The 27,653-nt window shown below is 38.0% G+C and overlaps 2 protein-coding genes across 2 annotated transcripts; both read right to left on the reverse strand.

Moving 5' to 3' along the window:
* Positions 1 to 8,682: 8,682 nt before the first annotated feature.
* Positions 8,683 to 23,271, reverse strand: LOC109430822 (uncharacterized). Its single transcript, XM_019706908.3, has 2 exons — positions 22,625 to 23,271; positions 8,683 to 8,972 (listed from the first exon to the last, which is right to left on the reverse strand). Exons 1-2 carry the CDS (start codon positions 23,159 to 23,161, stop codon positions 8,769 to 8,771), a joined length of 741 nt encoding a protein of 246 aa, XP_019562453.3. The 5' UTR covers positions 23,162 to 23,271; the 3' UTR covers positions 8,683 to 8,768.
* LOC134288294 (uncharacterized) lies at positions 17,286 to 18,701 on the reverse strand. Its single transcript, XM_062852686.1, has 2 exons — positions 18,577 to 18,701; positions 17,286 to 18,492 (listed from the first exon to the last, which is right to left on the reverse strand). Exons 1-2 carry the CDS (start codon positions 18,681 to 18,683, stop codon positions 17,988 to 17,990), a joined length of 612 nt encoding a protein of 203 aa, XP_062708670.1. The 5' UTR covers positions 18,684 to 18,701; the 3' UTR covers positions 17,286 to 17,987.
* Positions 23,272 to 27,653: the final 4,382 nt, after the last annotated feature.

Raw genomic sequence — 27,653 nt, forward strand, 5'->3', positions numbered from 1 at the left:
GATACTAATTTCTAACCATGCACACTAAGCTAGCTACTAACAATCGAATACGATAGAGATGTGGTAGAAGAGTATTTATTTCGGAACTGTGATAACGATTTCGGTTTGTTGTTTTGTACTGGGTTTATTTTTTGCTTAGATATCGGTAACGTATTATGCTATATGTTTGTTTAAAAAAGGAATGAATATTTTCGTTAGAAACCACTGCTTGGGCAGCACCTTATTGCATCATTTAGGACGCTTGCAAATATTGATAGTTGCTGGAAGAGCTCATAATTAATTATGTATTCCTGATCAATGTTTTTACAAGACTGCAATCTAATTTTTCAAATAAAAGCTTATAATGAAGGTTTATTTGAGTAATTGTGGTGGACTGATTGTGTTGCTCCAAAATAAAAAAGTAGTAAAATTAATCAACATACAGTGATATTCCAAAAACTTCTCCTTTTTTGGTCAACAATGAGCATTAGTTTTAATGTATGATGTTTTGTGTATTCGTCAACTGCCTATATAATGTGTTCTTGATCTTGATAAAGCAGACAAATAGATAATTTGAACAATACTGACTGTAACTAAGAAAACAGGCCGTGATGGAATAAACAATCGGAACAATTGACCTACGACTGATTCTTCAATCTTAATAAATCATCCGACGCAACCATCAATTTCAACACTCGAATAGAATGGTATTATACGTTTACGATTCTGCAATCAATAACCAAAAATTCTGAAAGTCGTGCGACGCTTCCTTTGATTCTCAAAAACGCTAAGCAGTACATTCTGATGATTGTCCGAACCGTCCTTCGTATTAACAAATTTAGAACGATACAATCCTGCTGGACATCCGGCTCGCCCTTCGACCATAAAATGCATAAATCAATTCGTTCTAACGGTCGTCCAAATCAATCGTTCAATTCCATGAATCAACAACTAAAAATAGTCCAGATGGGCGTCCGACTCCTCACTTAATATGAACATCAGCTCATTCTGACCCATTCATCGCATTCACAAATTGAGAGCGAAGCCATCCCAATCGTCCGACCGGGTTTCAGTATTCACAATCCGAGAACCAAGCAATTTTGATGATCGGGCGAATTGTCCTTCAACTGTTTTTCACTCTGACGGTCTTACGTCCTACGATTTCACGACTCAATAATCAAAAAACCTGAAGGTCATTCTCAAAACGCAAATGAGTACATTCTGACGGTTGTTTGGTCCTACCATAACATATGCAAACCATACATATTCCAAATCATTCTACATTGTTTCCTGAGCTTCGCCAGATCAGAGTTCCACCAAAGGGTTCCTCTTCACAGAGCGCAGCGGACAAACTTCTTAAAAAGCTTCCATTATCTAAATCACTTGGAGTGTCAATGGATAGTGAGTATCTATGAAATTTGACCACAACCAAATCAGTAAAGAGATCCCAGCTGGATGACCGGGGATTCCAGAAACGCAAAGTTTGAGAAGTAACATTCGATTGAACACTTGAAGATGAGTGTAGCAACCATACGCGCCAACTTGTGACGTAGTTGGGGGGGCGAGGCCTCTCAAAATCAACCAAATTCGTAAAATTTCGACGCAGTTCATCTAGTTTAGGCATATTTACGTGAAAACTAGTGCATTGAGCTAAAAAAAGTTGAATTTTGTCCAATTTTGAAGAGCTTCGCCCCCCCAACTACGTCACAAGTTGGCGCCTATGGTAGCAACCATTGCGTTGTTTACAAGTACACATGCTCGAGGCATGACACGCGAGTTTACCATTTCGTTTTTGCTGAAATTAGCAAACATCGGATTCACAAGGTTTCCTAGATAGAAATGCTGATTGTCTCAGAGAAACACAAGGTGCACTGCGCTATTGCTATAGCGCAGTAAGGGAAAAATACAGTGGATGGTACCCTGGTACTTCACAGGCTCCATTTGCGGTTAGGTTTTTATTAGATCCCCATACCCATTCATTTTTATGCATAAAGCCGTAGCACTATTCTTAGCCAGTTGAACCAGTCGATACCGACAATACACAGCTATTTGGAAGCTGATCGGAAAAAGAAGTTAATATTGATGATCAACTGGCCTGAAAAGTCCTTGAAATACGAACCGTTTCAGGGATTTTATGAGGACTTTTTCTGAGAGCTCCATCACATTTTTTCTACCCAAAAACTTCATTGATTTTTACTAAATAGCAAACACCGCATTCACAAGCATTAATCGAGTGATTGATCCAGGAATTGTGCAGGAAACTCTGCAGAAATTGGGAATCACTATGAGTATTCTCAATTTATTTCCGGTAAAAGAACGATGTCATGTTTATTCAGGGCAAATTTAAAGTACACTGGAACTTCTTTTTATGCACATGGCTGGATCTGCATAAATTACAATGTGCAAAAATTAGAAAAGGCATAAAACGATGGGCATTTGAGGTGGGTGGGGCAAAGGAATTTTCCATAAATTTTCAATGGAGGGTTCCAAGGAGCTTCAGGGGCGTTTCAGGGGGTTGTTTTAACCCTTATGTGGCCGACAGGGTACACGGGTACCCAGCGCCCATTTAAAAAGCACGGTGTAGAAAAAAGCAAAAAGTTTGTCGGACACATAACGGTTAAGTGTTTTCGGGAGCATTTTAAGAGGAGTTTCAAAGTCATTTCAGAATGTTTTAGGGTGTTTCATGAACATTTTAAGGGCGTTCCAAGAGGTGTTTGATTAGCATTTTAGGGACGTTTCAATGGGTTTTCAGGTGCGTTTCAGGGGTTTCTGGAGCCAATGAAAGGCGTTCAAAAGGGCTTTTGAGGCATTTCAAATGAATTATGATGGTTTCAAGGGCAATTCAATGGGATTGCGGAGATTTCGGGAGCCTTTCAAGAGGCGTTTCAAAGTCATTTCAGAGAGTTTTAGGGTGTTTCATGAACATTTCAAAGGCATTTCTAGAGGTGTTTGATAGCATTTCAGGGTCGTATCAGGAGTTTCAAGAACACCTTTAACCCTTATGTGGCCGACAAGGTACCCGGGTACCCAGCGCCTATTTAAAAAGCACGGTGTAGTAAAAAGCAAAAAGTTTATCGGACACTTAACGGTTAAATCAAATGGCATTTCAGGGGCGTTTCGCAAGACATTGTAAAGGGGTCTCTGAAATTCCTCTGAAACTTTCTGAAATGCCTCTGAAATCTCCTTAAGACTCCCTCGGACCGCATGTAACGTACCTGGTATCCTCCGAAACCCCACAAAAACACCTCCGTAACGCCTCTGCATCCTGCCGAAAATGATATGAAACTTCCTGAAATGTCTGAAAAATCAAAGCCCACACCTCCCTCACTTCATTATTAAAATTTGGAGGTCATTATTATTATTATTAGCTTTATTAAGGAGATTTTCAGCCCGCGGCTAGTTCATCTCCAATTGGAGGTCATTATAAAATTTTGATATGCACAATATTGGTTCTCTTTTTACGCAGGGCAAGGTGCATAAATTAAAAGTACATAAAAAACCCTCCTTAAAAAGAGGTTTTAGTGTATACTATAATTTGTCATGTTAAAAAATGTACCTCTATTTTTTTACAAATTACTTAGGAAAAGCTATTTGAGAAACAACAGCCACCGAATCTAAGATTGATTTAGAAAATATATGAATACTTCCATTGCCGGTCACGTTCATCTAGGAAGAGGATGTTCAAACAGAACGTATGGGGAAAATCCTAAGCAACTGCAAGAGACGAATAGGATTAAAAAGAATTTCCAGAAAAATTTCCTTCCTAATAATTCCCAGAGGAACTTCTAGAGGATTTCACACAGGATTTTGTGGAAGAGATCATGGAGAAACTTATGGGGGGAAATTCCCGGAAGAACATTCGGAGCAATTCACGGAAGATTATGTGAGTAAATTGTGGAGGAACTGCCAAAAAACTTTTAAACAAATTACCACTGAAGCTTGGAAGGATCTATCCGAAGGATTCTTGGATAAACTTTCTAAAGAATTCCTGAAGAAACTTCCGGAAAAAATATCTGAGAGGAATGTGTAGAACCGTTCCCGATGGAACTTCCAGACGAGTTATCGGAGGAACTCCTGGAACAAATCTGGTAGTAACTTTTTAGATTACTCGTAGGAATAACTTCTGGAAGGATTCCATGAGTAACTCTTGGAAGAATTCTTACAGGAACTTTTCCGATGGATGTTTTGTAATAGTGCACGGTACTCAGAACATCTGGAACGTTCTTGGAACAACGTCTGAAGAAATTCTAAAAATAAATATTGGAAGAAATTGATGAGTTTATCCAAAAGGAAAAAAATCTGAGAAGAATTTGTGGAACCATACTCGGTCAAACTGCCACCGGAGAAATTTCCCGAACAAATCTCGTTGGATTTTTTTGGTCACTTTCAGGCGGAACTTCTAAAAGAATTCTAGGAATAACTCTTAGAAGAATTTTTGGAGGACCTTGTAGATGAATTCCCGGAGACACATTTGGAAAAATTTCCAATGGATGCTCTGTAATAGATCACGGAAGATTTTTTTTTTGTCTTTATTAACGAGATTTTTAGCCCTAGGCTGGTTCATCTCGGGACCCACGCTTTACTTCCCTTCCGAAGGAAGAACCCACATTTTGTGAGCCTGTTGAGAGTGGGATTCGATCCCCGGTCCTCGGCGTGATAGTCAAGTGTTCTAACCATCACACCAGGTCCGCTCCACCACGGAAGAATATCCAGTAGAACTATTGGAGAAACTTCTGGAAAATACTCGAACAAAGAAAATTTTGGAAGAAATTCCTAAAGTTTTATTTTTCGGAAGAAATCCCGCAGGAAACTTTCGAAAAATTTTCAAGAGGAACTGCCAGAATAATTTCTAGAAAAACATCCAGGAGAATTCCCGGAGTAACTTTTGGAACAACTCTCGTAGGAACTTCTGCTTTGCTTTTCGTAGGAGCTTGTGCAAGAAATCCCATAAGAACTTTCAAAAAAAAATATGAGGGGTCTTTTGTAATAGATCAATGAGATACACAATGGAAGAAAATTTCTTCTATTTAAAGAAATTGTGCGCCGGAACTCGCCAACTGATCAAATTTTGCGGGAAAGTCCCGAAAAATTATCAAAGAAAATCAGAAGGAACTTCGGGAAGAATACGTGGAGGACCTTGTTGATAATTCTTAAGGGTTTTGGTCACCGTTGAGTTGTATATTTAGGGATTGTTGATTTTGTTCGGTGATTGCAACACACTAAAACACGATTTATAACGTTTCGGCCTACTGACTTTCAGCCATCATCAGATCTAAAATATATTTTCAAATAGTTACAATCTTAAAATTCATCTTACAATTTTCTTCACCCACTTGTATAAATCGATGTTCTTGCCACCAGTGTGGCTTTACTACTAAACCCCCCTTTTCACACATCTATCCATCTTCGTGTTGGTTCGGTTGCGTCACTCGGTTCGGTCTGCTCGTATGTGTTGAGAGTGTTCGTATTTTACCCACTAGACCGTTGTACGCTGAGTCGATCCCTCCACATTCGCGCTGCATGTTAACAATTTTGTCGTCACCGAGCAGCTTAATGTGGAAGGCCTCCGCAATGGTTCTGCTTGCCTGGTTGTCGATCCTTTCCAGAATTTCCGTGTTTGCGAAATCGAAGTTGTGTCCTTCATCTAGGTGGTGTTGGGTAAGACCTGTTTTTGACTCCTTTTTTCTTATGTTGTTCTGGTGTTCGTTGATCCTTGTTTTCAGCATTCGTCCGGTTTGTCCTACATACACCTTCCCGTCTTCGGTGCCGCATGGTACGGCATACACAACGTTCTTAGTTTTCAATTTTGGAATTGGGTCTTTCAACCGACTGAATACAGTGTTTTTGATTTTGTCACGTGGTTTATGTGCTAGTGTAATGTTGTGTTTGTTGAGAATTTTTGAAAGTTTCTCACTGAGGCATGGTATGTAGGGTGTAGACACGAACTTCATTTCCTTTCTTCCGGTTTCCTCCCACTGTATGGTGTTGTAGTGTTGATAAATTTTCGAAGAAACTTTTGAAAGAATTTCCGAAGCAATAAGGCATTATGGAAGATCAGCTATGCAAATTCTTGAGTACTCTCCTACAAGAAATCACGGTAGACTTTCTAGAATTTTTAAGAAAATTCCCCGTTGGAACTCTTAGAGGTCAAAGTGGAACTCCTAGAGGAAAAATTTAGTAAAAATATATACGGGAATTCGTAGAAAAAAAATCAATAGGGGAATTCCCGGTGCTGTTCAGCTCTTAAAAGAATTCCAGGAGGAAATCTCCAAATAATGTCTGGTGAACTCCGAGAAAAATCCATTGTGAAACCCCAAAAGAAACTCCCGGCGGATATCCTGCCCAAGCAACATATTCTTGTCATAAAACCTTATACCTTTTATTTTGGTTTTATGATGGTTCTAAGAACATCTTCAAGTCTACTTAACTAAAAAATGTTACTTGGGTTGAGTTTCCAGTGAAACTCCTGGAGAAATCCCGTGGAAACTCCTGGAATAATTCGCCGCTAAACTTCAAGGGGGATTCTTGCTGGAACTTTTGAAGAAATTCCTGGCGGATCTTCTAGAAAAATTTATTCTCGGTGGATGTTTTGAAGGAATTTCCCATGGAACTCTTGGAGAAAATCCTCATGAAACTTCTACAAAAATTTCCGGCGATAATACTATCTGATATTTCCGGTGTGACTTCTAGATGTATTCTAGATGTATACTATCCAGATGTAGATGTACTGAGAGAAATCCCAGAAAAGCAAGTGGAGTCTTATGTGGTGTTTTGGACTGCACTCGTTGGGGTAATTTGCTCAATGTTTTTGAAAATTATTTGTCTAATTCAATGTGAACTTGCAGTACTTCATTCTAAAATCTCAATCGCTTCAATATTAGGCTGGTATTAAAGCTGCTAGATTACTAGTTTTTTTTTTTTGTTTTTCATGAGGTGCTCATATTTATTTATTTATTTGGCCCATTGTCCAAACTACCCCTAACTATGCTTGGTTACGCAGTCATTGAATAAACAAATGACGTCCTTTATTTGTCCAACGTTTCGACACGGAGTTTTTGTCTTCTTCAGGAGTTAAATATTTGTATCGTTATTTGTACTTGTACCTCTGTTATTGTCAACTTCCGGTCGAAATTAATTTTTAGGCGGAATTGCTTTACATCTTCCAACGTTTCGGCCTTTAGTTTGGGCATTTCTCAAGGAGGTTAAAGGCGTGCTGCTATCGCTTCATCGCCCTTTGCTAGGCTGTGGACTGTTAGAACAAGTTTTGCTATTTGTCTGATTTTGGATGGCGATGAGTAGATTATATGGGTAAATTTATTAATGTTTGTTTTTGCCACTTCACCAACCACTAAGGGCTTGTCCATAAACTATGTAGACTCTGGTCAAAGTCTCTGGGGGTCTAGCTAAAGTCTACGCTTCATACAAATTTTGAAAATTGTGTATGGACAAAAGTCTACGAGGGGGGAGGGGATCTGAGATGCCCGAAATAAGTCTAATTAATTTATGGACGGCGCTTAACATGGCGTCTAGACACTGTGTACTGAGTATAGTACATAATATTTGTACTATATTTCGTCTAACCACAGATAAGCCTAACTGTAGAAAGATTGCGGCATTAGCAGTACAGTTGTATTGTAACAAAAACAAATTTCAAAGTCATGTACCTATAACAGCTAAACCCGTCAGTTACAGTTTCAAATTTCGCTTCGATTAAAATGAAGGATTTTACGTATTGCACAATGTACCTACATTATTTATTGAAGAAAAAAGTTTCGAGAACAACTTAAGCCTTCCAGCAGCATCTGTTTATATTTGCAACGCCAAATCTACTCAATTCAGAACAAGTACCACAAACACTATTCTCGTAATTTACAAACAAATCACATGTTTTGAAATAGACTACAATGGTTTGTAGTAAACCAAATGGCAAAACAAAATTCTGCAATTTTGTTCAAATGGAACACAATTTTATAAGTTTTGACAGGCATACAGATGATTTTTTTTTTTGAATACGCTGTGAAGAAAAGTGTTGGTATTGTTATAAAAAGCTTGCAACTCGATTATGTTATTTCTATAGAAGAGATCTATGTTATTGTTAACAGATAAACACATATTCAACAGACGTTTTCGTTATTTTCTATCAAAGCTTTTATCCAAGAAAGTTACAAATATTCAAACACATAGATGAAAAGAACATATTTACAATAGAAGGATCATTTTATGTCACAGCAACTCAACAGAACGGATATTTTTGTCAATTTTTAGAATATATATTCTTACTACCTTTTTTCGGAAGAGTTTATATGAAAATGTTTTTCTTCTAATATTCTACTTCATAAAGAGTTTCTACTAAAATGTACATTCAACGTAACAATCACCAAAGAAATCTAGATGTATCAAGATAAAATTAAAAATCATAAAACAATCAAAGAAGTTGTTTGCGATCATCATCGGTCAATACGCACCGAAAAAGGAACCAGCAGCAGATAAATTTTAGTATATTTAATCAAAGTCGGATCCAACCAACACACTTCGATGTACACGAACAATACGCTAAGTAAAGCACTCCTTATCGACTCAAAAACAATTAATGTAAGACGATCGAAAATGTAAGAAAAAAAAACAACTGTGAACATGGTTAACTATTTTGAGCAAAAGTCGAAAATAAATAATTATAAAACCAACAATGCAGACACCAGAAAGTAAATGAGAATTCAGTGGTTCATTTATTCAAGTCAGTCTTTTTTGTTCGGTAACAATGAAAGAAATCATCACCCTTCCCCCTAAATCTACTTCATATCGGTGTGCTGAGTCTGGAAAAGTTTGTCGAACGGGATTTGCAGCGGATTCAAGTTGCGATCGGTAAAGAAGGCGCCAGGGCCGTCGTGGCTGAGGCTCTCGGTAGTGGATGGTCTCGGCCCCAGGAAGGTAGGTGGACGAAGCAGGGCCACTTTGTCGCTGTTGTCGGTTCGTTTGAGGTCGGCCAGTGTTTCCTAGGAATTAGATGGAAAAGGAATCAGAAAACTAAAAATTTCTGGTAGTTTTGGTATTATTGTGTTTTAACTAACTTTATCGATCACTGTTAGTCGAATTTTCATGTTAATTATGTTCTGTAATAGATAAGGGTATGCGGTATACCGAAAAGTTTCGCAAAATACACCTCAAAACGAAATTCCGCGGAATTCCACGGAATTCAACCAGGCGAAATTTATGATTTTGAATTTCGTTTCGTTTCGTCAAATTCTAAAAAATTCGCCTTCAAAAAATAGATTTTGAAGAAATTAAACGGAATTCCGCGGAATGTCTAATAAATTTCGTAAACAAGTTCATTGTGTAAATGCCCTTTTTGAAATAGTTTATAGTTATTTATGTAACGAGTTGCAAAAAGTTGATTTTTTCAGCACGAGTCGTACATTTATCCAACGAGGCTTGCCGAGTTGGATAAATACGAAGAGTGCTGAAAAATCGAGTTTTGCAACGAGTTCCATACAAAATTTTATGCAAAGATTTTTTTCATAATGCAACCCATTTGAGTTGCATAATGTTCATAATGCAACTCAAATGAGTTGCATTATGAACATTATACAACTATTTTTCATTATGCAACTCATTTCAGTTGCATAATGAGCCAGTTCGGAAAAATTGGCCATTATGATACCAAAATGAGTTATATAAAATGTAAATTATGTTACTGAATTGCATAAAATTTTTAGTGGAACTCTTGAAAGGGATTTACCATTACATCTGCATGACCAGGGCTGGATGTACGGGGGGAAGGGGGTGGCCGGGGGTGGTTATTCGGGCTCCGGGCCCCCACATTTTAGGCACCCCTACAAAGACCTTTTTTGGTTATTATACACCCACTTTATGTTTCATATTGCATTGCTCAAATACTGTTTGAAAACAGAGAAATTGTGGTATGCTCATCACCAAGGGACCTTCGCATCCACTCGGGCCTCGGGCAATCCTTGATCCGGGCCTGTGTATGACGAAACGCTATTCACGGTTAAGCACTTATTTCTTTCGTTAATAAGAAATCCCGTAGAAGTTTCTGTAGGGATAGGGTATCAGAAAATAAATTCAATCATCTAGCATTTATTTTAAAGTTGTAGATTTCAAGCTTTCTCTAGCTTGATTGGTAAACATCTAGTAGTTGATGTTTCCACATCATATGCTTCATGCTTCTGATAAATAATCGATATTAGATCATCTCACAGAGCTACTAATTCTGGCACTGCAGTCTTGGGGAGTTAAATGAAAGTTTTAGATAGGGTATCGCGCCACTTGGACGGTGGCTTCTATATTCGTCTGTTTCCACTATAACTCAGTCAATTTTGAACCGATTGACTTGAAATGTTGTGCACGGGTAGACACTATACCTATCTCACCACATTCCAAAAGTTGTGTCAATTGGTTCAAATTTGACTGAGTTATAGTGGAAAACAGACGAATATAGAAGCCACCGCCCAAGTGGCGCGATTCCCTATTTTCCAACGTTTCGACTCGTATTACAGTCTTTTTCAGGGGATAATTCTGGAAAATTTTTTTTCGTTTGAACCAGGCAAATCTAGTGGAGGTAACGATTGGTTTGAAGATTGTGGCTTATTTGTAGTTTGAGAATCTTATAGCATCATCACAATGATGTAACGCATTGGTGTGATCTTAAGCCATTGGAGTAATCTTATTCGGTTATTGGTGTAAATTTTGAAATTTTCAATATGTGTTGCTAAAAATTTAAAAAAATATCTGAGATCATTTGGGCACTTTGCGTTCTAACTCAGTCAATTTTGAATCAAATGACTTGATTTTTTACGCAGTGAGATGTGCTAAACTCCAAGTAAATTGCTACAATATTGGCTGACTTACAGCTCAAAGTGATCAGAATCGGTCCAGAGCCCAAATGGTCCTTCACCCTGTAGAGTCTTATTGGGTTCGAGGTATATAACATACTGACATTTATTCAGAGTCATGGATTACTTAGATACTACATTTCTCCTTTGTTTCATAGTATTGACATTTATGCTTGATTAATTCAATGCTTTGTTATTTCTTCATCATTATCATATCGTCAATTGATTCCAAACTAGAGGATCGAACATTTGATGATCGTAACACATTATCGTTTAGTCTGGAAAAGAATAAGGTAACTTGTAGGGCTATGCATAATTTATGAGATGATATTAGTATTATCCATTTAAACTTTTATCTTGCTTCTATTCTTCTCTTTAGTTTTCATTTTTCTCCGATCTGTATTTTAACACTGTTATTTTTTTCTCCCTCGAGGTGTGCAGCTATTCTTTTGGGTGTATTTTGTTTTTACAAATATGTGTACTCTTCGTATCTTGAAACTGGAAGTAACTAAGTTAATTAGTTGTATTCAAAATTCTTATATAGTTATTCAGAGGTTCTAGATCTGATAATTGTGTACTCTCATCCCATAAAATGGGTTCCACCTTGACTCATGAGTATCATTTGAGTATCGCCAAAAGGTCACAAAGAAATCAATATGAATCACCCGCGAGGATTGCCACCAGCATTCTGCGTATTGTCTGGGTTCCACTTTTCTCATAGATTAATGAGTTTCATGTCGAAGGATCTCCGCAAGGTTTGTCTGTGTACTTCTGGGTTTCATTATTTATATGTATATTTTTAGTCTTTAGTGAACCTTATTCAGGCTCTGATCAATCTCAAAGGTTCGCCTTTGGATTTTCCTTTCGTCTGGTTGCTGCAAAGTTTTCCTTATCCATTTCTTAAATCATTTCCATGTGTGTCATGTTAGCTGAAGTTTTTCCATTGCTTCAACTTACATATTTTTACTCTATTTTTTTTTTTATGATGTTGTTTTGAACTCCAAAGTATAGAACAGTTATTTAGAATAACTACATTACAAAAATCTCGTTCTAATACTGGCTTTTCTATACAATTTGAGGATCGCCTCCAAGTTATACCTGAGGATCGCCTCCAGGATTTGTTAATAACCAGAGGATCGCCTCGAGGTTATACTTGAGGATCGCCTCCAGGATTTTGTTATACATAACCAGAGGATCGCCTCTAGGTTATACCTGTGGATCGCCTCCAGGATTTGTTTATAACCAGAGGATCGCCTCTAGGTTACACCTGAGGATCGCCTCCAGGATTTGTTTATAACCAGAGGATCGCCTCTTGGTTATACCTGAGGATCGCCTCCAGGATTTTGTTATACATAACCAGAGGATCGCCTCTAGGTTACACCTGAGGATCACCTCCAGGATTTGTTAATAACCCGAGGATCGCCTCTAGGTTATACCTGAGGATCGCCTCCAGGTTTTATCTGCACCTGAGGATCGCCTCCAGGTGGTTTGACATCCTATCATTCCTATTCCGAGCCCTACCTTTATCTCAGGAATTGCTCTAGATTATTAGACTTTTCTTTGCAAACCGGGGGTCGCCAATGGGTGCCAACTATGTAATAAAGATCATATTAATCATTCTCACTACTTTTCTATTTTTCCCTCAGTTTAACTGAGGGCCACTCCGATTCTACCAGATCATAAATAAAACCATCCTGGTTCTACATTATATATTCGTAAATATATGGATAAAGTATACTGTTGGATCTCGCTCCTCTGCGGTAAAAGAGCCTACGGTGACGCCGAAGCAGAGGACCCGGAGCCAAATTAAAATTACACAACGTGGAGCTATACATCCTGGCCGAAACACATACTGTATATCATTTCCCTTTCTGGCACATAGCGTTTAATTTTTTTCAGTATTTTGTGAATACTGCCACAGATACTTGGAATTTTGTCTCCCAAAATTTACATTCTATTCATTTATCGTATGACAAATAGAAGAACACTGGCTGCCCTAGATACCATATATAGGGATTGAAGGTTTTAAAAACCGCGATCGTAATCTTATATTGAAGATCTTGAACTTATTCAATTAATGGCCTATTTCAGTCAACTAATGAATTTACCATTTGGATTCTAATTGTTACATTACGATTATGCACGAGTTAACCTCATTATTTCGTGAATCAAACGTATTATTTGCTACAAATATGGTGATTTGCAGATAAATTCAATTAGTATATGCCAAAATTGTTCATAGTGTAATTTCTGGTGAATATTATATCATGTTAGAAATATATCTTTCTGGCTAACGTCGCCTTTTCAATATATTTATTAATGTAAACATTATTAAGTTTTTTAATCTGTATTGAATCTGTACTAATCATCAGCCTAAGAATAGTTCATATTGTAACTCACGGTTTCACTTCTCTACCGAAGATTTTTTTTTTAAGTGTCATATTTACTGACTATGACCATGTTTTCTTCACTGTATAGATCTGTATTCTGATCAGGGGATGCACACTTGCTACCATTGTACAAGAGAGCCTTGTTTTTAAGCTTAGTGCTCTATTAGCAATTCCACAGATATTAGGTATCTAAGATTTTTCGTTGCATTAATGTCTATTTTTCAGATGTATAACGTATGGCATGCACAACGTTATGCTTTTACCAAGGTAGTCAAGACTATTTCCATAACTAATAGAATTGAACCATTTAGTACCAAGGGTTGACTAAAGACAAATCAATCAATCAACCATTTAGTATCAGTATGGATTTGCTGATTGCCAGCACTTTTACCGCTTCAGTTCTATAGGTCCAAATCATAAAATGCTTTTTTTTTTATCTTCCCTAATACAACATTTTAAAATAAGCCAGTTTACTGTGAATTGAATGCTTCACACGTAATTAATATTCAAAGCAGAATAAGCACAAACTGTACAATATCGATCATCACAATTTAAAGTAATACGGTAAAATTCATAAAATTCTAAATGTCACGAAATGTCACGTGAGAATATTCTCTACTATTCCATAGACTTTAAGCCTCTAGTTAGCATACCACAAGTTACTGTCAACGTTGTTGACATTGCGCCGCACACAGCCAGCCTTATTTTCTCACTGTTTCCTCCTTTCTAAATTCAACGCGGCGCAACAGCCGAAACACTAATATGTAAAGCAAAACAAAAAAATCTACTTATCTCAGCAGCAAGTAGTTGACGGATTCCTCCCTTGTTCCGAGGATTTCACAACGGCAACTGATTTCAACGCTTGTTAACGGTTATACTGATCAACGTCGATTGAGTGTCCCTTCTGTTCCTTGAATGCTTCCGCTCATCTTCAGCTACCTCGATCGATCCTATGAAAGTTGCTTTTTCACCACTCGCCAACAGCCATAGTTGTCATCCTCTCCTCCTCTATTCAATCCGGTCCTACAGTTGCTGTCCTTTCCCCAATCCAATTTTCATCCCTTGGTTGCGTAAAAGAGGATTTTGGTTCCATCAGTTTGAAATCAGTGGCGAAGCTGACATGGAGCAGAACTACGAAATTCTTGAGGTGGATCCTGTTTTCCAATATTGTATTTTTTTTCCTTTTTTTTTCATCCTCGTCGCCACTTGTAGAGTCTTATTGGGTTCGAGGTATAGGGCACTGCATACGGCGGTTGCTATGATAAATTTTTCTAAGTCTTTGACGTTTCGTGGCCTTGTTGTTTACGATTTGGACTTAGGAAAATTTCGTCGGCTTTCCTTAGGCAGTGTGATTAAATTCAAAAGGTGAGTTTGCGCGCACTGGGAAGTGTGCTAATTTATTACTTACTGCTAAGATTTCACCAAGAGCTTCTCCTCGAATTCTTTCAGGAATTATCGGCGGTTCCCGTCTACAATCGTCCATTACAGTATCGCTGCCTGTTAGGACTTCGTATCGACGATTCACGCCGACAAGGTCAAGTTCCAAATCAACTTAGATGTGCAGCAACTTAGATATTTTGGTGAAGGCCTTCGACCATCGAGAAGCAGGACGATTATGGCTACCTACATCTCCCAGTACTTCATTCAGCGCTACTCCCTTACACCGGAACCCGGAGGGCAGTTGCGGATGCGGAAGGCCACAAGTCGATTCCGATCGTTCAGACAGGCCAACCGCTGAAGAGAATCAGTGTCGATCACGTAAAGAAGGAGAGCATTACCCACAAATCTTAGTGGGGTGGTGGTCGAGGTTTTACTGTTGCAACAATTTACATGATCAGGACACATTGTTCGCATAGTACTTGTTAATAATTAGCTGAATAAATGATATCAGTTAGTGATTGAATTCCTTTCGGAGTTTCATCAGGATTTTCGTTCGCGATTTCTCCAGTTCTTTCATGATTTCTCCCAGAGTTCCTCCTGGGGTTCCTAAGGGAGCACCTCCGGAGATTCTTCTAGGGGCTTGTTCAGAATTTCTTCTTAAGTTCCCTCTGGGATTCTTCCAGGAGGTCCTACTGACAGCCCTTAAAAGGATCCAACAGGAATTACCCTAGAAGTTCTTTCCGGGAATCCCTTTTGGGATCACTCAGGAGTTCCTTCCGAGATTCCTTTTGATATTTCCCTGGAAATACTTCCAGGGATTGCTACATAAATTCCTTCCGTAGTTTCTCCAAAAATGTATTTCAGGTTTCCTCCAGACGTTCATTCTGGAATTCCTCAAGGAGCACCTTCAGAGATTTTATATGGGGTTAATTCAGGATGTCTTCATAAGCTCCCTCTGGGGATACCTAAAGAGGTTCCACCTAGGATTCATCTAGTAGTTTATTTCGTGATTCTACCGGGAACTCCTTCATGGATTCCTTCAGAGATTCTTTCCGGGATTTCTCCAAATAATCTTTCTAATACAAATTCAAAAAACCCTCGCGGGCTTCTTCCAGGAGTTCCTTTAGTTGTTTTCCGAGGAGTTCTTTCTTATGAGCAGTTTCTAAATTCCTCTAGGAGTTCCATCTGGAATTCCTCAAGGAGATTCTTCTAGGAGTTTATTCAGGATTCCACAAAGGGATCCTTCCTTTGGGATCCTTTCCAGTTTTTATTTAAGAGATGCCTAAAGAAGTTCCATCTGGCATTTTTTCATTAGTGCTTTCCGGGATATCTCCAGCAACTCCTCGTAGGATTCCTACCGGAATTCATCTATTTTTTCTTTCCGGGATTCCTCCAGGATTTCCCGGATTCCTCCAGGTATTTATTCCGATATTCCTCCAGGAATTCGTTCTGAGATTACTCCGGGAGTTCCTTCTGAGATTCATCTAGAGCAGGGCAGCCCAACGTACGGCCCGCGGGCCGGATCCGGCAAATGTTACCCCTGAAAAAATTATTGGAGGAAACTCAGAAGGATCTTTTGGAAGAATTCCGTCAGAAGAACTCCTGCTGGAATTTTATAGGGAACTCATGGATGAGTTTCATATGGATCTTCTTGAGTAATTTCGTATGAAATCCAAAAACAAAATCTTCTTGATGGGTTTCATAATAATTTCCGGGAGGATTCCCATTGGGAACATCTGCGAGATGTTTAAAATGAACTCCTGGGGGAATTGCATAAGGATCTGGAAAAATTCCATAAGGGGCTGTCCATAAACCACGTGGTCATTAGGGGGGGTTCGGCCAATGACCATTTTGTATGGACGAATAAAAAATTTTGTATGGACTAATGACCACGCTGGGGGGGGGGGGGGTTGTTTGAGAAGTCCCAAAAATATGACCACGTGGTTTATGGACAGCCCCTAAGGAACTTCTGAAGCAAAGCCGGAAGCAGTTATTAAAGAGATTCCGGTAGGAGTTCGTGAAGGAAGCCCAGATGGAGTTGCGGGAGGAATCCGTGGAGGTATTGTTGGGACTGAGAGAACCCTGCACGGTGTTCTTAGAGGAATCTTAAGTGGAACTCCTGGACTAATCCTGAATAAATGCTTGAATCAATCTCGAAAAAAAAGCTCCTGCAGATATTGCGAAAGGAATTTCTGGAGGAATTCTGAATAAAACTACTGGATGGTTCCCAGGAGAAACATCTACTAAAGTCTCGGAAGGAAATAATAAAGGAATTCTAGAAATAACTATGGAACGAACCGGTGAAGAAACTCCTGGAGGAATCCTAGAAAAAGTTCATGGAGCGGACCTGGTGTGATGGTTCGAATACTTGACTATCACGCCGAGGACCCGGGATCGAATCCCACTCCCGACAAACTCGCAAAATGTTAGTTCTTCCTTCGAAAGGGAAGTAAAGCGTGGGTCCCGAGATGAACTAGCCTAGGACTAAAAATCTCGATAATAGATAAAAAAAAAAGTCATGGAAAAATAGCGGAAGATGTTCCTAAAGGAATTCTGGAAAAAATCCTGATAACAAGATTTCCTCAATGCAGGATTTTCTGGATGCAGACAGGATTCTTGGACAAATTCCACTAGAGACAACTTCATAAATCCCAGAAGGAACTCCTTGAGGAATTCCAAATGGAACACCTAGAGGAATTTAGAAACAGCTCATAAGAAAGAACTCCTCGGAAAACAACTAAAGGAACTCCTGGAAGAAGCCCGCGAGGGTTTTTTGAATTTGTATTAGAAAGATTATTTGGAGAAATCCCGGAAAGAATCTCTGAAGGAATCCATGAAGGAGTTCCCGGTAGAATCACGAAATAAACTACTAGATGAATCCTAGGTGGAACCTCTTTAGGTATCCCCAGAGGGAGCTTATGAAGATATCCTGAATTAACCCCATATAAAATCTCTGAAGGTGCTCCTTGAGGAATTCCAGAATGAACTTCTGGAGGAAACCTGAAATACATTTTTGGAGAAACTACGGAAGGAATTTATGTAGCAATCCCTGGAAGTATTTCCAGGGAAATATCAAAAGGAATCTCGGAAGGAACTCCTGAGTGATCCCAAAAGGGATTCCCGGAAAGAACTTCTAGGGTAATTCCTGTTGGATCCTTTTAAGGGCTGTCAGTAGGACCTCCTGGAAGAATCCCGGAGGGAACTTAAGAAGAAATTCTGAACAAGCCCCTAGAAGAATCTCCGGAGGTGCTCCCTTAGGAACCCCAGGAGGAACTCTGGGAGAAATCATGAAAGAACTGGAGAAATCGCGAACGAAAATCCTGATGAAACTCCGAAAGGAATTCAATCACTAACTGATATCATTTATTCAGCTAATTATTAACAAGTACTATGCGAACAATGTGTCCTGATCATGTAAATTGTTGCAACAGTAAAACCTCGACCACCACCCCACTAAGATTTGTGGGTAATGCTCTCCTTCTTTACGTGATCGACACTGATTCTCTTCAGCGGTTGGCCTGTCTGAACAATCAGAATCGGCTTGTGGCCTTCCGCATCCGCAACTGCCCTCTTCGGAGCCGAAATCGTCAAGATGCCGTGCGACGAAATCGACGAGTTGATCTGGTTGAAATCGAGTTCCGGTGTAAGGGAGTAGCGCTGAATGAAGTACTGGGAGATGTAGGTAGCCATAATCGTCCTGCTTCTCGATGTGTCCCCTTCGATGATGATGCTGTTGTCGGAGGCTTGGTCGAAGGCTTTCACCAAAATATCTAAGTTGCTGCACATCCAAGTTGATTTGGAACTTGACCTTGTCGGCGTGGATCGTCGATCCGAAGTCCTGACAGGCAGCGATACTGTAATGGACGATTGTAGACGGGAACCGCCGATAATTCCTGAAAGAATTCGAGGAGAAGCTCTTGGTGAAATCTTAGCAGTAAGTAATAAATTAGCACACTTCCCAGTGCGCGCAAACTCACCTTTTGAATTTAATCACACTGCCTAAGGAAAGCCGACGAAATTTTCCTAAGTCCAAATCGTAAACAACAAGGCCACGAAATGTCAAAGACTTAGAAAAATTTATCATAGCAACCGCCGTATGCAGTGCCCTATATAACATACTGACATTTATTCAGAGTCATGGATTACTTAGATACTACACACCCTTGTCACGCAAAGTTGGGTACTTATCTGAAATGTTTAGACATTTCAAATTATATTTGAACACCTCTAGTCATTCATTCTGCATAAGATGCATACTAATAGGAATTCAATTGTTAGTTTTGTGAGGAGATGTTTCCTAATTAGATCACCGAATTTGTGAGTAGTTCTATTTTTCATGTGTATGTTATTATTTTAGCATTTTAGCTTACCGAACAAATCCAATGTCGGGTTTGATGTGAGAAACGGTAGAAAAAACGGCAGCCCCAGCAACAAACCTAATTGAACTGTAGCAAATGAAGTCTTGAAGATGAGACTAAACGGAAACATCGCCAAGCCACCGCTAGAAAAAAATGCAAACACGCAGCATCCATTTCCTGATCAATTTGATATATAAATGCAAAATTCCACGGAACTTTTTCGAAAATTTCGTTTCGTTTCGAAAAATACCGAGTGAATTCGGATTTCGTATCGATCTCACGAAACATTTTTGAATTTCGTTTCGTTTCGTACCGCATTGCATCAGAAATTTCACATATCGTTTCGTTTCGTTTCGCTTTGAAAAAATCCCATACCGCATACCCTTAGTAATAGATCACTGAGGAATATCTGCTAGAATTCTTGTTGGATCTTCTGGAGAAATACTCGGAGAACTTCTGCAGCAATTCCCAAAAGATCTTTTGGAAGAACCTTTTGAGATTTTTTTCGGAAGAATACCCGAAGGGAGTTTTGGAAGAATTTCTAGAGAAACTGCCGGGAGAATTCCCAGAAAACATCCAGAAGAATAGCCGGATCAACTTCCAGACGATTTCTTGGAGGAACTTAAAAAAAATCTCATTGGAATTTCTTAAATACTTTTCGGAGAAGCTCCTGAAAGAAATCCCGGAGGAATTCTTTTAACCTTCATCACGTTGGGAACAGCTCGCTGGCTTGTGTACGGTTAGGGTCAAAAATTACTCTAATGCCAAAGAAGGGAAACATCTTGGAGGAACTTTCGGCGAACTCCGATTTCCAATGGCGGTTTCATAATCGAACACGGAGAAACATCTGCTAGAATTCTTGGAGGAAATTAAATACTTAAGAATGGCTGAACGGAATCGTGAAGAATGTTTTAGGAGGAAATTTACCTGGGGTTTTCCGGATGAATATCGTAGGAGCTTTCGAAAAAATTGAATTTTGAGAGGAACTGCTGACAGAACTTCCAGGAAAACATCCAGAAGAACTTAAGCAAGAATTCTCAAAGGAACACATGATAATGATCTCTCATGAAAATGAATTGAAACTTTTGGAAGAGATATTGATCATGTAAATTACTCTCAAGAATGGAAAAATCAATTTGCATTTACATTTATCGATAGCTTCGGTTGACTAATGATATCAAACAAACACGATAAATATTTATAACTAACGCTTTTTCACAATAGTTCATGTATTGTTTCATTTAATCATTTTTTAAACGTGAAAATATCTTTGGAAGATTTTTTACAGAAATCTTCCTTGAAGAGATGAAATATCTCCGTATTATCTAATAACAATATAATAAACAATAAATAGTTTGAAATTATTGGCTCTTACGGAAAAAGGGCGTTACCGAGTCAGTATGTTTAGGCCCCATCCAATAATTACGTAGACTTCAATGGAATTAGGTGGATGCCTGGCTGAAGTCTGCGCACTAGGGTGTTTCAAGTAATTTAGACAGACACACGTGTAGGGAATGAGTGTGATCTGTGTTAGTTGTTAGTTTCTTCATAGAATGTTAGAATTTCGGCTATAATGTATAAATGCAGAATTTGAAAATATTCTATCGGGGAAAATTTGAGTTAGATGAGTTTTTGGATATTTTCCGTACTAAAAATCAATAATTACTATTTTAGCCAAAAAAACGTCCCATACAAAATGTATAAAAAAATTTTCGCCGATGAAATATTTTCTAGTTTTCCGATTATGAATACATAGCCCAAATACTAATCATTTTCGAAGAAAAATCCGAGGCACAACAGTCTAACCAGAGCACCTGAAACACCCCATACTTATTTTTTTTTTTTTTGTTTTTTTTTAGATAGACTTCCTCTAGGACAGGGGTGCTCATCCTGCGGCCCGCGGGCCGCATGCGGCCCTCCAAGGATTAAGATGCGGCCCGCGGAGTACTTAAAGACTTTCAATTCGTCTTTGAACGATTATTTGAAATAACTCGTTAAATTTATTAAAAAATTAAACAAAACAAAATTGTTGATCAATTTTTACAGTGTTGAACACAAATTAAATGATTTATAAACAAAAAGAACAATCCGTTCTGGTAAGATTCAAAATCGCAACTCCGAAATATTTCGGCATTACAGCTTAGTCATGAAGCCAGCTTATAGTTATTTATAAGTGGTACGAATCAAATGAAAGTTTGTTAAAAATGTAATCTTGAATCATTTAAAAATTAGTTGCAGTTTTTAAGCGCAGTCAATGCAATGCTGAGCAAATATTTCTCATTTCGCCTTTCCGAAGAACATAAAAACACGAAGCACGAAGCTTTTGACAAAATTCTCAACAAATTTCAACTTGGTTGCCAATATTGTTTAATTTTCACTGTTTGTTTAAATTTATATTATAAGACTTACACATTTTTCGAAGCAAAACTTACGAATCCAATTTGAATTTTCCAAGCGAAACTCCTGAACGAACTTAAAGAAAAAAATCTGAGGCGAGATTCATAAAGCGTCTCCTGTGCCCTTTTGGAGAAACTCCAGGAAACATTATTGGAGATAAATTTTTAGCAACTCTAAGCGAAATATATGGAGAAACTCTTGGAGAAACTCAAATCATCCTGGAGAAAATAAACCTGAAGAAACTCAATGAGAAAGTTGTGGCGATACTGCATGGAAATTATAGGAGCATCTCCTAGAAAAATGTCCTAGTGCTACTCTAACAGAAATTTCTTAAACAACTTTAGAATGAATTCCTCGAGCAATAAAAAGAGAATTTCCAGGAGTAGGTAACTACAAACAAGATTCCAGGACCAACTGCATCAAGACACAAAATACGCCTAGAACGCCTGAGGAAAATTTGAACAATACATTTGAAGCAACTTATGCAGCAACTTTAAAAGATGAAATTTAATGATGAAGTATTTCATAAACTTTAGAAGAGACTTATGGAAACAATTTACTAAAATCTTCAAGAAACTCCTGAAAAATTTTCTTTAAAATCTGGAAGCTATTCTAGGAGAAATTCTTGGAAAGGATTAATGAGGAATTCCTGAAGTAACTTCAGAGCAGTTCCAAAGGCAAATCTTAGAGGAGATCTTGGAGGTGTTCCAAGAGAATTCTAGAAAAACTAAAAGAAACTTCAAAAAATTTCTCGAAAACCTTCTGGAGCAACTCCACAAGAAATTTCAGGAGAAAATCAAGTAAACCTTTTTGGAGCGATTCAAAAGAAATTCTTGTAAAAGCTGCTTGACAAGTTCTTAAAGTGGCTTTTATGAAATTCTAGGAGCAACTTCTTAATTGTTTGTTTGAATTTCAATTTGAAGCTCAAACGTTTTTCTTAACCAAACTTATGAATCTAAATTGAACAGTTCAGATTTTTAAAAAATATGCTTTAGAATTGTTCTTTTTATTGTTTCTGTGCATCGATGTTTTATGTGGCCCGCAGGTCGATCCAGAATTGTAGATATGGCCCGCGGTATCCTCCAGCCTGAGCACCACTGCTCTAGGACATTCGTCTCTGATGCTTTAAATATATGTTTCAGATTGCACGCTGAACTGATTTCACAAGAAACACATAGAGCAAAATCTCAGTAAAGTTAATCGAGATTCGAAAAACACTCGGATCTGAAGAAATTTTACTTCACCAGAGCTTAACCATTCGACTACCTACCTCATACACATCCTTCAGTACTTTCGCCGTCGCCGTGTTCATCTCCTGTACCGGATGCCCGAGCATCATGTTTGAAAGGTTCGAATACAACAGCCGGAAATCAACTCCTCCGGCCCTGCTCGGCTCCGGGAATTGTTCGGTCGCGGCAATAGTTTTCAGCGCCAATGGAAGCTCCCTGTTGCTCGTGATCCGCATGCCAGCCGAATGCAACATCTCGCACCAGTTGGTCACTCGTACAAACTCCGCGCTGTCCTGCATCGTTTGGTAAACACTTTCCTCCGACCTAGTGGCGAAGTCGTTCACGTAGCTTTCCACCTCGGACCGCTTGCACTTGTTAATATAATGAGACTGTGTGATCTGATCCGGAAGCTGTGAGCCATGCTTCTGAAAGGCGGCATCCAGATGCCGGCGGAAGGTGCGATTGTTCGAAGGGATGGAACTTTTCTTGCCGTCGTCCGACTCTTTGGTGGTGGTGTCGACTCGTTCGCAATCGGAGTCATCCTCCATGGATGGTAACATTGACGATGAAGCTTCCATGTTCGCTGTGATAAGATCCTAAAATTGTTCAGAAATGCTATTCAATCACGGTCCACCAAATTGATTGTGAAAAGTGTGTTTTGTATACAAAATGCAGTGTTATGAATCTAATTCTTATTGGATTTTAATGGGAATAAATGTGCCAAGTAAATCACGCACACAACCATACATATGCCGACCAGCGCATGAGCACATATAAGTAGACATGAAAACATTTGTAGGGTCATGTTTTTAATTTGATCGTTTGTAAATTGATATAAGGTACCTAAAAACCGAGAAAAAAACATCAATAGAACACGAACAGATTTTTGTTCGGTCTAATCAGATTTTTAGGAGGTGTCTCAGTAGAGCGAAATATTAATTTGTTTCCTCAACCCACGATGATTGTAACTCGCAGATTGTAAATCACTAGACGAAGAGGAGAAACGATTTCTTGAATCACATAAGCATACTGAGCCAAGTACTGAGCTTTTTGGAACCAATCATTGGAAAGACACGCCTCCGGGCGACACGGGCGTCGCCTCCGGCTAAAGCATGCACCCATAGCCTACTTTGCTAGCACAAAAACTGGGTTGCCTACTACAAACTAAGCGTAGAGTATTTCAAAACTTCCCACTCCCTACATACAAACAATATTTCTTCATTAATTGTTATTAATATGTCGAATAACTCGTACAGCTGCAAATTTCCCATTTTTTATTGAGCAATGCGTTAAAAAATGAGCTTTACGGTACTCTAATCCTCTTAGTTTTATCTTCCTAACGGCTAAGTGTAGATATCATGAACGAACTGCTTATACAGGGTGTTAGGTTCCTGAGTGCAAACATTTTAAAGGGTGATAGATGACCATAAACGGAGATAAAAATTGTTCTACGCATATGGCCAAATCTCAACCGTTACGTAGTTATTGAACTTCCCATGTTTTTGACTCTTATTGCCTTAACTGGAAGTAACTTGAAAATGGTCAAACTTATCGAAGTTTTTTTACCCTAATTAGAAAGATTATTGAATTTTCTAACAAATGGCATCTTTGAGTCGATTGGTTTAGTTAAATAACTAAGTTTTGTAGAGCAAAATAACTAAAAATAGTGTATTTTTATTGGTTTTTGTCAATTATCTTTGAAACATGCGTAATAAATTAAAATTCTTTCTTTGGCAAAGTTGTGGCCCCTGTTACACTCTACAATTCGTTCTTCGACACCAAACTTCTAGCTCTTATCGTTTTCTTGCAATTTTGATTTAAATGTGCGGCACAATGCGCAAAAAAGTGCTTTCCATGACAGTTGCAAATTTATGATCTGAAATGCGATGTTAAAATCGAACTTGCAACAAAACGATAAAAGATAGAAGTTTGGTGTCAAAGAACAAATTGTAGAGTGTAATAGGGACCACAACTTTGCCAAAGAAAGAATTTAAGTTTATTACGCATGTTTCAAAGATAATTGACAAAAACCAATAAAAATACACTATTTTTAGCTATTTTGCTCTAGAAAACTTAGTTATTTAACTAAACCAATCGATTCAAAGATGCCGTTTGTTAGAAAATTCAATAATCTTTCGAATAAGGGTAAAAAAACTTCGATAAGTTTGACCATTTTCAAGTTATTGCCAGTTAAGGCAATAAGAGTCATAAACATGGGAAGATCAATAACTACGTAACGGTTGAGATTTGACCATATGCGTAGAACAATTTTTTTCTCCATTTATGGTCCTCTATCACCCTCTAAAAAGTTTGCACTCAGGAACCTAACACCCTGTATATTGAGAAAAGGAAAAACGGCGTGTCAATAAGGCCGAAACAAATCTCATTTTCTTCTCTTGTCACTTTGTTCGTTGACCGGTCAAGGGGGGGATGATAAATAATAAATGTATTTGATAAAAAAAATACCCAAACAATTAGGAAAAATCGTCAAACTCATTGGATTTGATAAGAATTTTTTCGACAACTCTAATTTCACTTTAAATTGTTTAAATTTCTAAGTAATTTATTTGTGTCCCCCTCGAAATGTCGAAATCCGACAAAAAATTTCCGAGAGGGGGGGGGGTCTGACATTAGAGAAAATCGAAATGTGTGTCAGCCTAAGTATAATACTGATCGGATTTTTTAATTATAGGTACCTAATCAGAAAATTATCTACAGTTATCCAAATTTTCGAAGAATGCTTTTTTATTTGATTTTTAAGTTTTTGCATTCATGCAGAGAAAACGCTTCATTTTACGCGGGACTTCGAGTAAGCAATCAACTACAACATTTGAGTGTTTTTCTTTTTGGGTGTAATCGATGTCGTAGAAATATCCACTGATGAACGCCCAGAATAGGGTCTTGTATAAAAAAGTTATTGATTTTTTCCACCTTTGGGCTTAATTTTGCCCAATGTGCATTGGTTCAAATGTGAGCTTGATTGGTTAATCTTTCGCTCAACTAGAACCATTCTCGTAAAACACTTTTTATAAGACAACTAATTTTTGAACTGTCATATCTCGGAGATCATTGAACCGAATTGAAAGACATTTTTAACGATTATCATCAATATATTAATGCTTGGAAGTTCTTCAAAACACAGGTACTTTTTAAACGTTGAAAAAAGTTATGATGATTTGACATTTCCACCCATATAGAGGAAAATGAGTCAAATTTACAATACTGCACAAAAAATACTAAATGTGTTCTTCCTTTAATCTAAATGGGCTCTAATGTATGCCATTATAGATATCTTAAGAACAGAAGTAGAAAATCTTTGAAAATCTAAAATAAAATTAAACGGCATAGATGTGAAAAAATACATTCGTTTGAAAAGTACATAGGGTGGGGCGGGGCAAGATGGGTCGCGGGGCAAGATGGGTCCGTGCCATTTTCGGGCGCATTACTTATGTTTTGATTATGTTAATAATTTTGTTAGATGACCAGCATGAATATACAAAAGTTTGGGGCATTGATTGAAAAAATATTCACTCTCATTGGAAATAGAAACCAAAATGTTTTTTTGCCATTTTTCTTATGCGATACATTCCATATATTCTCCATATAAACGGCCGCGGGGCAAGATGGGTCACCTTCAATTTTGAACGTATTTTTGGAGCATTCAAAAGTTATTTATTTTTTATTACAAGACTATCTCATAAATGACTTCAATCAAGCGGAATAAATGCTCGAAATTATAACATAAAATTATGATAATTTTTTAGTAAAAACATCGATTTTCAAGTCGCCTCAGGACCACTCAAATCGTAAAGTTTTTTATATTCCAAATAAATTTATAAAATGTTTACTAGTAGCTCTTGTTTACTCAGTATGGATATGGAGCATATTTGAATGCGGAACAAATCTTATATTTTGACGTTTTTCGTTGAGAAAATGTTAATTACTTAAAAAGTGACCCATCTTGCCCCGCACTTTTTTCACGGCACAAAATCGATCACTTTTTAAAACTGCTTGTTTAACATCATATTTTGTATTTAATGAACTTTTTATCGACTTTTAGCATAGCTAACTAGTGTATTAAAGAGTAGCGGACGAATGCAAACCAATCCGATTTGTATTCACGAAGTTATGGTGATCCATCCTTATGCGACCCATCTTGCCCCGCCCCACCCTACACACTCAATTCTGAATTGCCTGTTCAGCACTTTTTGACGAAAATAGAACAGCAGAACTATTTCGGTAGCTTCGGTGATCGATTTTACTGAGGCTCACCCAAGGAACAATTCAAAGTCATAAATAAGCATGCATGTCGAACTATTGTTGGTTTATAACAATCGTAGCTGAACAAAACCAAATGCTGAATGATGAGCTGAAATGATGCTATTTATATTGTAAATAAGCCAGAATACAACATTAGGCACGTATGTGAACAGCAATTGAATTATAAGCCTAACAAACGTCAGCAATTTTTGTTTGTTCGATTTGCCCTTACTAGCTTTAATATAAGCTGAAGAAGAACTTTTTTCTACGCGTTAAAAAGCTTATGTTCCACAGTTTCCGAAAGCTGATTATTGTGGTCTACATAAGTTGAACAAATGCTTTTGATGTTTAATACTTCAGCTATTGTGGGAACGTTCAATAATGGTTTAACAGTAAGCTGTATAAACGGGTTTATGATTTATTTGTTCGATTATCACTTTTCGATTGAACAACAGATCAATGTGAATACAACAGTACTGGAACGTTCCTCATTATTAAATATGTATTGATGTGTGTTGCACACCAATGCGAAATAGTCGAAGCATTTGCTAATTTTCATAGCAATTTCAAAGTTGTAGACATCTTCACAACTTTCTTTTAATAAATATTTACAACCTTTCATAAATCTGAATATTGATCTTTCACAGCTTTGTGAAGATGTTTCACTCTTAGCGAGCAACTTACCAATTCCAGGATGGCGTAGTCGGTAAGGCATGCGACGGGTGATTGGGAGATCACGAGTTCAAGTCCCAAGTTGAGAAATTTTTAGAAGAGCTTGTGTGTTATAAATGCGTTTAGATGCGACAAATA

This window comes from Aedes albopictus, chromosome 2, assembly GCF_035046485.1.
Source record: "Aedes albopictus strain Foshan chromosome 2, AalbF5, whole genome shotgun sequence".
In the NCBI taxonomy this organism is placed as follows: Eukaryota; Metazoa; Arthropoda; class Insecta; order Diptera; family Culicidae; genus Aedes; species Aedes albopictus.

Excerpts from the sequence above, each read along its gene's own strand:
- LOC109430822 (XM_019706908.3), bottom strand. The coding sequence starts at position 23,161 with ATGGAAGCTTCATCGTCAATGTTACCATCCATGGAGGATGACTCCGAT. Across the intron at positions 8,973-22,624 it reads TACTGAAGGATGTGTATGAG|GAAACACTGGCCGACCTCAA; the intron begins GTAGGTAGTCGA and ends TCTAATTCCTAG.
- LOC134288294 (XM_062852686.1), bottom strand. The coding sequence starts at position 18,683 with ATGATAAATTTTTCTAAGTCTTTGACATTTCGTGGCCTTGTTGTTTAC. Across the intron at positions 18,493-18,576 it reads AGTGTGATTAAATTCAAAAG|GAATTATCGGCGGTTCCCGT; the intron begins GTGAGTTTGCGC and ends GAATTCTTTCAG.